General features: G+C 36.2%; 1 protein-coding gene across 2 annotated transcripts in view; it reads left to right on the top strand.

The window, feature by feature from the left end:
* LOC6047155 (zinc finger protein OZF) overlaps positions 1 to 12,459 on the top strand; it is a 32,253-nt gene that overhangs the window by 10,249 nt on the left and 9,545 nt on the right. For both annotated transcript variants that reach the window (XM_038255395.1, XM_038255394.1), the window contains exon 2: positions 7,919 to 9,032. In XM_038255395.1, coding sequence (XP_038111323.1) covers positions 8,475 to 9,032 — 558 coding nt within the window. In that variant the 5' untranslated portion in view covers positions 7,919 to 8,474. The remainder of the gene's footprint in view (positions 1 to 7,918; positions 9,033 to 12,459) is intronic.

Below are 12,459 nucleotides of genomic sequence, written 5' to 3'. Positions count from 1 at the left end.
TCAAGAACATTACTTTGGCCCTACAATGTGGACTTTCAACTAAAATTTGCTAAAAAAATGAAAATTTGAAAGTTTATATAGGGACCATCCATAAACCACGTGGACACTTTAGGGGGTGGGGGTATTTCGATTGTCCACGCTCCATACAAAAAAATGTTTTTGTATGGACAATTGTCCACGAGGGGGGGGGGGGGTGGGGTTGAGATTACCAAAAAAAAGTGTCCACGTGGTTTGTGGATGGTCCCATACATTCGAAGAAATCAATAATTTGTTCGATTTTTTTTTCAAGATGTTCAGAACTAAATTCGTTATTATTTTTTATTTAGGTAAACATGGCTAGATTTATGAGAAATTGTTGACCTATTGTGTCAAGTAAATCATTATGGCCATTGTGAACAGCACAAAAATAGAAATTAGATTTTTTTTCAAATTGTTGTTGATTTTATTAAGGGAACTTTAACCCTATGGGTCATTCGCTCCCGTTTTTTTCAAATTATATCCATGTTTTCCAAGGAAATCAATAATTTGGCAAATAGGTTGATGTTTCCAGAACGAAACCTGTTATTTTTTTGCTAAAATTTTAAGAAAATTTAAGCCTTTTTTTCAAGTTCACTTTGATTATTAGCTCATTTGTATTATTTTTCTGAGTTCTATTTACATAATTTTTTTTTGGTCAAATGTCGAACAAATTTTGTAAGCCTAATGTAAGCTAATGTTTACTGATTTTATTCAGAATTCAAAAAATTATAATATCTTATTAGAAAAGGGCAAATACAGTACACACTAGATTATTCGAAGTTCGATAATCCGAAGTTTTGTATGAGACTTCGACACATTCTTATTTTTAACATAAAAATCGTGTTATTCGACCCAATTTTAGTCAAATTTGAATGGTTGATTGCCAATGAAATTAAAAAATGCATTTTTTTTTCAATACAGTCGACTCTCTGGCTGTCGATCTTCTCTATATCAATATTGCTCCAGCTGTAAATAAATTTGTCAGTCCCTTCAAGAAGCATGCTTTGATTTTTCGTTCTATGATTTGACTCTCCCACTCTCGACGGTCCCTTTAATATCGACAACGAGAAAGTCCACTGTATTTCATCCCTGCCATTTTGGCCGCCATCTTGGATTTAAAAATTCTCAATCACTTTAGCTCGACAATCAAAACTAAGACAAAAAAAAATTGTTTGGGATTCGATTATCCGAAGTGATATTTTACCAAGGCCTTCGGATAATCGAGTCTGGACTGTATTCAAATTCTACGACAAAATGAAAATTACAAAGCAATATTAAATGCAGCCACTTCCAAATTGAGTTATCGAGAACATTTGTTGTTAGATTTGCTTGCAACAATTTCGGATAACAGAATGAGTTATTTATCGAAAACATATCTAGAGTTTTTTTTGAATAGGTCCTATGAACATATGAAGACAATAGTTTATAGGCCCTTTAAAAAACCCGGATATCTGTTATTATTTTGTTTTGTTATAACAGCCAATCTGGGTATTCCAACACCAAATCCTGACAATATCAGAACTTGAACTTTTCCAGTTATTTTCACCTGATAGGGTTTTTTTTAAGCATCTGAAAAATACTACACCCACAATTAAGAGTCGAGAGTATCGTTCCCTTAAAATGTATTGAGGGCTCAGTGATAAAATCGAAAGAATAATGCTCCCAACAGACACCATCAAAACAAATGTATTCATTCGTTATTTGTAACACTCCAACAAATGTCATACATCGACTGTGGTGGTGGTGGCCGAGGCAGTTATGTCATTGGGTTGGTGTGTCGAAGGTCGCTGGTCCGATTCCAGTAGTCGACATTTTTTTTATGGATGAACTTTTTTTTGCAAATGAACCTCGAGGGTTGCCAAAATGAACTCTCTAGCCCATCTCGAGCTGTGTTCTCTGTGACGGTAAATGGTACCATTATTCTCTCGGCTCGATGCCATTGTTCTCTCGGACGAGCGCTGACCAGTTTTGGGTATTGTATTGACAAATCAATGTTATTAGATTTTAACTGGGTAAATACAGGTTCACCAAAAGACTCAACAACATTGGTAAGAAATATGGAAAAATAACTGGTTATAGCTAAAAAAAAAAACAACATTGGCTATCCCGAAATAGATCATTTTCAACGATATTACAATTTTCCTCAAGGGGTATATCAATAAATAAACTTACGTCAGCTATTTAATCACATTTTCAACTATCGGAGAAATTCCCGCAAACTTCTCGGAATCGGTTATTTGTGACTCAGAAACGTTATCAGCGATAACGTCTAAAATTAACTGTGTTTCAAGCAAACATTACCCAACTCTTTTGGCAAGGCTACACAGCCGGTCGCATGATTCATCATTCTGAAGCTCACAAAAAAGAAGAGCACTGCATAAAAATAATAATCCATTTAGCAATTATGACCGCACACTCCCCACAAACATATACCAGCCCCAACCCCAAAGACGCCCTTTGTTCGCGCCAACTGAACCAAGACAACGGTTTTTTCGTCGTCGTCTTCGTTGAAGTCATTCACAGTCCCTCACGAGATGAGCTAGCGCGCTCGCAATCAATGAAGCTTCACATCACATTCATGGAATTGTCTCAATGATTGTGGCGGCTTCGGCGACGACGACTTTATGGCACGTATTCAAAAACAGAAGTCGATCTTTACCGGACCGGAAGCCGGGCCCTTTTATCGCTGGAAAATTGTGTGTGCTCAGCAGGGTTTGGAGAATGAAAATGTATTTATAAGACTCGTTACTTATGCGCTCGTACAAATCGTTTTGGGGGGAGGCACTATGTTGAGTGAATGAACCGGAATTATAATACGTAATTAGACGATGATCTGGATATTTAAATGAGGGTTGTTCTCAAATTTAAAACATAATTATCATGGTTTGATATGGCTTTGGAAAAATATTGGGACTTAATTAGTTCTATTATCCGAAGTGATTTTTTTTTCCAAAAGCAGAACTTAATTAATAATTTCAAGTTCCCTGTTCGTATTCCAATCTCATGAGTTTATTGGAACCATTCTAAACTGTTTATATTCTTCCAAGTGTAAACAAACGTGTCCCCAACTGCAGACTGAAAGAATGCCCCTTCTGACCACTATCGAATCCATCAGCACAAATCGTTAAAACAATAACTCAGCAAATATCAAGTTTCGTTTCGCTGACGTTGCACATTATTCTTATTCCTCCTCGTCTCTTTTAAGAACTTTCCCGTTGCATATGGGCTTGCGGGAGAGACGCGCGGACATTCCTTTCAATTTCATTCAATTAAGCGAGGAACCCTCATCGAGTTCGTTGCTTCCAGTGAGGTCTCCCGTCCGTCGTCCACTCGCCTTCACGCGAGCATAGATTTCCAACATTTTAACAACAACAACAGAAAACTGAGGGCAATCTGCGCAACATATGTGCCGATCGATCGTGAGCGCGCGCCACGACCGCTGGCAAAAGCAGCTGATGAAAGCATAATGGAATGAGTCAGTCATACAAATACATAGTTTTTTTTTCGGTAAGGATCAACGCGGTGACGACGACGACGGCGAATGTGTGGGGTGTCGTCACTTTGAAACATAAGGCGTTGTGGAGGGGAGAAAACGGGTGTGAAGAGCGAAAATGCAAAAATGTGCTTGAATTTTAAGGACATCGTTGAAATTTGAGCAGATGGGGTGGTTCGCTTTTAAAAAAGATATTGGTTGAATTTTCGGGATTGCCTCAAAAGGTCGAAACTCAAAAGGCAGAATCTAGGAAGGCCGAAATTCAAAAGGCCGAATTTTGTCTTTTGCTCAGAAGACAAAACTACAGATTGTCGAGGGAAACAGATTGGTCGATGCAAAATAAATCGAAACAGGCAACGTATGTTTTGCGCTTGCAACACTGCCAGTTTTGCTAGGCGTAAAAGGCGGTTGGGACCATTTCTTAAACCACGTGGACACTTAAGGAGGGGGTTGATGGCGATTGTCCACGATCCATACAAAGTTTTTCGTGGACAATTGTCCACGAGGGGGTAACAGATTCCCAAAAAATTGTCCACGTGGTTTATGGATGGTCCCGTTGGTGTCCAGCGCGTTTGGATCTGTCAAACATTGGCCAACCTGTTTCCCTTGACAATTTGTAGGCAGAACGTCTCAAAAATTATAGCATTTCAATGTTGTTGTTTAATAAATTATGGAGACGATAACCGAAATTTGATCATTCGTCACTTAAATGAATTTAAATAATTACAATTATTTTTTTGGGGCACGCATAAAAAATGAGGAAAGTTGTGCCTTCTTTATTTCAAAATAAATTTTTGTTACATAACTATGGTTTTAAAAATAATAATAGTAAACACGGTTTGCTTTATGAGATTCGGCCTTGTGAGAATTCTGCCTTTCAAGTAAATCGGCCTTTCGTAAGAGACCAGATTTTTCAAAAAGTTACAAACAAAAATTTATGTAAAGCTTTTTGAGTATAATTGTGAATTTTCCAACAATAAGTATTAGTTGAGTTCAGTGTTGTTGTAATATATAAGTTATAATAAATTTAGAACATAATTTCATTGATACAAAATTTATACGTTAAAACATTTTTATTACTAAATTTTTTGAAGAAAAATGCGATGAATAGATTTTTTTAAATAAAGACAAAACGGATGGCTTCAAGCTCGAAATTAAATTGGTATTAACCTTATTTTAAAATAATTGCTTATTTTTGTGAAATGTTTTCCAGCCATAAAATCCAGAAAGCTGAAGAGTTGCACTAAAACAACCCTTCGTGTACGTACACGCAATATATGAGCACGTAGATAACTGTTTTAGAAAAAGTGATGCTTACTTACTTTATTGAATCGGCCTGTAAATTATATTTTTCAACAAAATTCAGAGATTAAATCCTTATTTTTAATTAAATTAAAATACAGTTGGCACTCTGGCTATCGATCTTCTCGATATCAATATTGCTCCAGTTGTCAATAAATTTTTCAGTCCCTGCATGAATCATGCTTTGATATTTCGTTCTATAATTTGATACCTCCCGCTCTCAACGGTCTCAACGGTTCAACATCGACAACTAGAAAGTCAACTGTAAATCATTTTGCGTTCGATTCGACAACTATATTTTTTCTTTACTGAAAATGTTTAACCTTTTTTATATTTTTAAAATTTATGATAATAAATCTTAGAAACAAAACAATATTTTTTTTGACAATGATCAAGATCACACAAGGGAGTTATTTAGAAATTTTGAAAAACGAGCTGCTGACATTTCTAAGTTTATTTATATTATTTGATGTTGATCAACTATTTTTTTTTATATAAATATCTTTTCTATTTAAAACTGCAAAGTTTTAATTGAAAATTAAAAAGGAAAATTGAAAGGGGTTTTTAACAGCAAAATAATCTCTTCAAACTATTAAAGTAAACATGTAAAATCATTTAATAGGATAATCATTTCGTCAGCTATGTGCTATCTTGTGACATAGACCATTTTGGTCGAAAATGAGTTAATGATGACGTTTTCCTATACTTAACAAACACTACAAGATGCTTTAACCCGATTTTGGAAACTCGCTTCCGTTTCCCGGATATCGCAATACACACTTGTGACATAGACCATTTTATCATCAAAATGATCGTGCACACTTGTGACACGTCATACATGTTGTTGGAAAATGTGGAAAAAATTTCTTGTTTTTCACAAATTTATGTTGAAACACATTTTCTGAAGGCAATGCAATCTTTTGTTTTTAAAAATATACTGATTAAGTCGGTTAAACTATTGATTTAAGCATATTTTAGTTTGTATGGGAATTCTGTGCACACTTGTGACACGTAGTACAATTTTACTTTCGAAACACACTTGTGACACGTGCTTTTCAAATTTTTGATTACATAATTTACTGTATCTTTTAACTGGTGTACCCAAATTAGTTTTCTCGAATAGTACTAAATGGTCGTTGTCACAAGAAAGCACACAGCTGACGATTTGGCATTTCATAAAACAAAAAATAGCTTGATCTGCTTAAATAACTTAAAGATACTTAGGTGAATGTTTTAAATTATTGTATATTTCTTAGAAATAAATGCAATGAGCAATAAATTAAAAAAATATAATAATTGTGCATTTGTGGAGACTTGATTGAAAAAAAGTAAACCAATCACTACAATTACTCTGAATTTCATTAAATTTGTTTGGCTTTTATGGAAACATGCAACATGGATGGCTGCAGTTAGGGTCAATTGAAAATATGGTTAGCATATTTATTAAATAGATTAAAATCATAGATCTAGGGTTTTTTCTCAAAATTTATTTTCCCTAAAAGAACACTCAGCTAGCAAAATCTAAACGTAGAAATATGTACCCTCCCTGCAAAGGCTTATGAATTGATCTCAGTTGAAAGGTTCTCCAAATCTCTGAATTGCAAATGTAATATCTTGGAACAGAACTGCTAAATTCTAATAAAAACACAAATTGAAATTGAAAAAATTGAAATAAATTAAAATGAATGAAAAAATCCCTATCATTTGATACCAATATTGTAAAATACTGAAATTTTTAGTATTTTTTTTTCGAAAATACGTAGTTTTGTAAAATTTTTGAGTATTTAAAAAAAAAAATATTTCTTGCGAAATGTACCAAAAAAAAAATCGATCATTTGATACCCAAATTGTCAAAACTTAAAATTTTAGTATTTTTTCGAAAATACGTAGTTTTGTGGAAATTTTAGTATTTTCAAAAAAAAAAGTTATTGCTTCCGAAATATATGAAAAAATCCAGATCATTTGATACCCAGTTTGCTGAAAAAAATGATTTTTAGATTTTTTTTTCGAGAAAAAATCGCGTTTTACGAATATAGGAAAAATACGTATTTTTGTGAAAATTTTAATGTGATTATAATGGAGCACCCGCAGTCGAGCAGTTTTTGACAGTTCGCTCCATAAGAAATACATTGTAGAAAAAAGCAAAAACTGCTCGAATGGAAGTGCTCCATTGCAATGGATAGCTGACACCATCCCGATTCTATAGAATCGAATTTTATAAAACATTTTATAAGCCCTGTGTTTCAGTTATGTTTTGGATTAAGTTTTGCATTAAGTTTCGAAATACTTAAAAACAAATCTTTAAAAAAAAAAAATTATCGTGCTTCAAGCAACATTTTGTAAGTTTTAACTGATTTGAAGCAATGGAACATTGGCATTCGAGCAGTTTTTGCTTTGCTGTAATTTCAACCGCACGAATCAAGTCACAAAAGTTTTGATTGATTGAATGGAGCACCCGATTCGAGTGGTAGAAATGACAGTTCTCCCAAAAGGAATTTATTGTAGAAAAAAGCAAAAAACTGCACGAATGGAAGTTCTTCATTAATCTGTCCAAACTATCTAGCCACCACCCTAGTACCGCTGTTGTTTGTATCCAAATCTGCGTCAACCGGAAAGCGAATTAATTCATTGACCCGCTCTACTCGACAGCACTATTACTGAACCAAGGGGGAAACCGAAATTCCCGTTTTTATATACCAACCAAGCCAACCCGGTACATAAGGGAAGGGGTGCCTTATGGCGACGATCACCAGGAACCATAGACAAAACACGGAGGGGTTTCCAACTTTATCCTGAATTGAAATTCTTCATGCCGGGCGAACTCCTGTTCCTGCACTGCAGTTAGAACTTGCATCTCGTAGAACTTCCACGTCTGTCTCGGTTGGTTATCAGCAGCTCGTTCAGCTCTCGTAACATTTGTTTGCTCAGCTTATCTTGAGAGAAGAAACGTCTCGTCACTTTAAACACACGATTCCGTTCAGTCAGTTGGCACAGAGTAGAAGTGCTTAATCTAGAGCTTGAAATCTTATTTCATCATGTAAAATGAAGAATTTGTCACGGAGTTGTTCGAAATCTAATCGCTTGTCCGTCTTTTTCTTTTTTTAGGTTTGCTCCAGCAGAACACGTGTGTCACCCCAGGGATTGACCCTGCAGAAGGAAGTCCCCGGTCGGTCACAGGCGACGAAACCTCTGCGCTGCTGCTGCTGCTGGTGAAAAGAATAAATTAGAATTTCAATTTGCGCGTCGTCTCCGATTTTTCAACCCTGAACCGCGTATGCTTTGAATGCGCATATTAAGCGCCTTGAAAATCGGAACAAACGGCGAACCCGAAGAAATCGTAGTGTCCATGCATAATGCAGCAGGAAAGTAGAGCAGGACGACAAAGCGTTGAGCTGTGGCTGGGGTAGAGGGTTAGGAAACCCGAAGTGATGTAATCAACTGCTTATCGTGCTATCTGGTGGTGGTGGTGGTGGTGTTACTAACACAAACTTTCTCTCCTATATGCGTAGTAGAACACTCTTTCTTATTGCTTAAAACTAACCAACGAAAAGGCAAGAACTCTCGAGTCTTGCCAGTAGTGTGCCATACCGTGAAGAGTAGTCAACAGTCGATCGAGTACAATCGTGCATTTAAGTCATACTAAACCTAACCTAACCTCAAAATGAAACGTGGAGCTCGTGGGCGTAAGGCCGCTGTAAAGGCCAAGGTCGCCAAAACGGCCGAAACCAACAACAACAAGGTGGTGGAAAAGGTCGTCGAGGCAGAGCCGGAACCGGTTCCGAAGGAACCCACCCCCCAACCCGAAGAAACCAACCTTCCGGATGACGACGAAGAATCCGCCGGCGAAGACTCATGCACCTCGTCCTCCCCGGACTCGAAAAAGTCCAAATCCGACAAGAGCAAGAAGGAACGCAAGCAGTACGTGTGCCAGGTGTGCAACAAGACCTTCATGGGGGCGAACGATCTGCGGAAGCATCTGCGCATCCACAACGACGAGCGGCCGTACGCGTGTCCGCACTGCGAGAACCGGTTCCGGCAGGCCGGCTGCCTGAAGAACCACATCGCGTCCCAGCACGGCACGGACACGCTGTTTACGTGCGATTTGTGCAGCAAGACGTTCCCGATCAAGGAGCGGCTGCGGTTGCACATGCGCGTGCACACCGGCGAGAAGCCGTACAAGTGCTCGATGTGTCCGAAGACGTTCGCGAGGGGCGGGCAGGTGAGTGAGATGGCTTTTTTTTAGAATGATTTTCAGGCTCCCAACGTTCAAATTTCAATAGGGATAAATTTCCAGGCTGTGAAAATGTTTTATAAATTGGACAAAAATAAAAGTTATTATTCGGAAACCGCGACATAGATTTCGAAAAATATTCTTTAACCATTTCATAGTGGTCTAGGAATGTATTGGGGAGTTTGGGGTAATTTGGACACCCTGCCACAGGCTTGATAAATATTTTAAAGCAATGTGGATGGCATCAGAGGATATTAGAGATCATAATCGATGAAAAAAAGCCATTCATTTTGGTAAATTTTAGTTAAAAAAACTAGAAGTGGGCTAAAAAAACTGAGCCGCTCAAACAGCTGGTTCATTAAAAAGAGCGAACGAACCATGGCTCATAAAAAAATGCGGTTCTTTTTAAACTCCGGTCTTTGGTCTTTGGCTCCAGAAACAGTCTTTTCATCAAAAAATTTAAAAAGAACGAAAGAGCCGTTCAAATGAGCCGCTCATTTTAAAATGAGCGGCTCCAAGAAGAGCGATTTTGCCCACCTCTAAAAAACCCATTTTCATCGCAAAAAATAAAAGGTTACACCCGTATGAGGTACTTTGGACATGCCTTATGGGGTCATTTGAACACTTTTTTGGGGTAATTTGGAATTAGAATGTTTGATGAGTTGAACATTCAATTCAATATTTTTATCCTTCAATCTGGTTTTGTATCACCTCTCTATTTTTTTTTGTTTAAAACATTTTATTGTTTCGATTTCGATAACAATCCCAAGCAACACACTTTGTCAGATAAACGTATTTCCTAACTAGTTGTATAACCAATCCGCCTCGTTACCACAACTTGTTCTACAACTCCTGTGAACTGGAAAAAGCGCACTTTTTTCTGTTGTATAACTTGCAAGAAAAAGATGCAAGTTATCAGAGTAAGTTGTACAAATGTATTTGACAACACTGTGCTATCTAACAATAGATTCAACGAAAAAAGGGGGCGTGGTTGACGGCTGTGCTGTCAAATCAAAGCGCACACCGGAAAGAAAAGTTAGATTGAAAACAGCTGTCTAACCGTCGACTAACTTACATGTAAACAAACATTTCTTATTAGAATTTCAATCAACGACGAAGCTAATTAAAAAAAAGTACACTAGTTTCTGCCAGATTTATTGAAAATAATTCGAAATTGAATTTAAAAAAAGAAAAACAATCATGGCCCGCAGTCTACCGGTGATAAGTGTGAAATTCTCTGCATGGCGAACTTTTAGATTTTCCTTTTTTGATGAACTTCCTCTTTCCCAAGATTCGATCCGATGACTTCGACGATTTGTTGTTATCTCCACGGCAGGTCCAGTCGCGCTTCCACATCTCTCCACGGGGCTTCACAGTAAACAAGCTGGCCCAAGCGTCAATAAGAAGGCTGCTGTCTGTTTTGTTAGCTAAAGAACTCAACTCCAACGAAGGCTGTCATTGGAATTGAAGTTATATAAGTTTGTTTCAAGTCAGTTTTTATAACTCCACTATATAACTTTGTTATAACAAACCGGTTCAACTGTCATTTCGATTACCGTACCACGGAGTAATATTGAAAATCGGTATGGTTTTGATTTGTTATTTTCTCTATCATAAACTCTATAAGCTGATATTTTTTGTAGCTTTTACTAGCGATATGTTAACAAATCAATCGGTCAACAATCAAAACTATTGCAATCTTCAATAAATAAACATTATTGAAACTCTCAATTCCTCATGTACAAATTTACACCGCCTAACAACACGCAATGTCAAGTTGAATATGTATGTTGAGCATCAGTTATATAATCTATTCTCCGATAACATTTGTGTAACAAAGCGAGAAAACCTAAGGTTATTTATAGAATGGTTGGCCACGCCCATTTTTCAGAAGATTCCGTCACATGACAATGTTAGATAAGCAGTGAAACAAACAGTGTAATATTGTTTTTATTCAAAAAACTGTTTTCGAGTAAACATTGCAGATGAGGGAACAGCATCTTGGCATATCAGCATTTTGACATTCAATTACAGCTCATAAAAAGTGTTTTCAAGTGAAATAAAGTGATAAATAGCTCAATAGGAAGTGAGCAAACAAGTTTCTATCAAAAGTGTTCCAAAATAAATTGTTTAAATAGTGAAAATCAGCAAATTGGATGGAGTTAGGAGCAAGTGCTTACCCTCCCAAACATGTGAAAATATTCCCTATGTTGTGTGTTAAAGTTGGAAAAGAGTGATGTTGACTGTGTTTTAACACTTGTGTGGCATAAATCTCTAGAGTTACATAAGTCAGTTATACAAGTAGTGAAACCAACAGTTACTTAACTAACGTTGACGTTTTTTTTCTCTTATGTTGATCAAAAACAGCTGTCTAACTGTTATTCAACAGTCGACAAGTTATGAGTGCTACTTGGGTATTTTCAGGCATAGCCTCTTTTTTCCATACACCGTCCAAACGGAATTTTGAAGTTTTTATACGTCCTTATGAAATGTTTTGCTTGATTTTTGAAACTCGAGACTATTTTTCCCTAATAGTCCAACTATTAACCTTTCATTTGCGTCCAAGAAAACTAATATCAGTTGAAATGACGCAGAGTAATACTTTTTTGATAAAATGTGGTTGTCAATAACATTAATGAGGTGCCGTTCACAAATAGCCTTTAGAATCAGGGATTTTTTTCATTTACTTATTTTTGAAGGCATATCTGCAATATTTGCATATTTGTCATATTGGAATTGTTGAAGGACTAAACATTCAATTGTATGCCCTTTTGAAATGTTAGTCTTGATTCCAAAAAAAAATATGATTTTTGAAAAGATCGGAAAATTTCACGACAAGAAGTTCAATCTTCAATGTCTCTTAAAAAGTTTCTTAGCTAATTTTCTGAACCTTTAAAAAAAATATTTTTAGAAATGGTCACTCACTGTCTTGAAAATGAGGCACTTTACCAAAAAAATCTGTAAAGTACTTTTCGAATGCAAATTCAAATTTACATAAAAAAATGAGGTCGAACAAATTTTATGTTTGAAATTTCGTTTTTTTCAAAAAGAACTATATTTTCAAAAAATCATAACTCGGCGGAGTTTTTTCGTAAAAAAGTTAGTTAAAAAATCGGAAAGATTTTTTTCCATGTACTTTTTTTTTAACAGTTCTCAGAACAGAAGGTATTGATCAACAACTTTGCCGAAGACATCAAATTGATCAGAAAATTCCTTCAAAATTTACGGATTTTCGAATATTTACGTACCATTTTTGTATGAACTGCTGCCAAAATTGTATGGAGATTTGTATGGGTGAACCAATGACAAAAAATGGCTTCTTTGGTTATAGAAAAGGTCCCCACAAAGTTTGAGCCAAATCAAGAAATACAAATAAAATCCATTTCCGGTTTCGGTAGAGAATTGTATATTAAGT

The sequence above is a fragment of the Culex quinquefasciatus genome, chromosome 2, assembly GCF_015732765.1.
Source record: "Culex quinquefasciatus strain JHB chromosome 2, VPISU_Cqui_1.0_pri_paternal, whole genome shotgun sequence".
Taxonomy (NCBI): Eukaryota; Metazoa; Arthropoda; class Insecta; order Diptera; family Culicidae; genus Culex; species Culex quinquefasciatus.
This window is presented reverse-complemented; position numbering and strand designations above follow the sequence as displayed.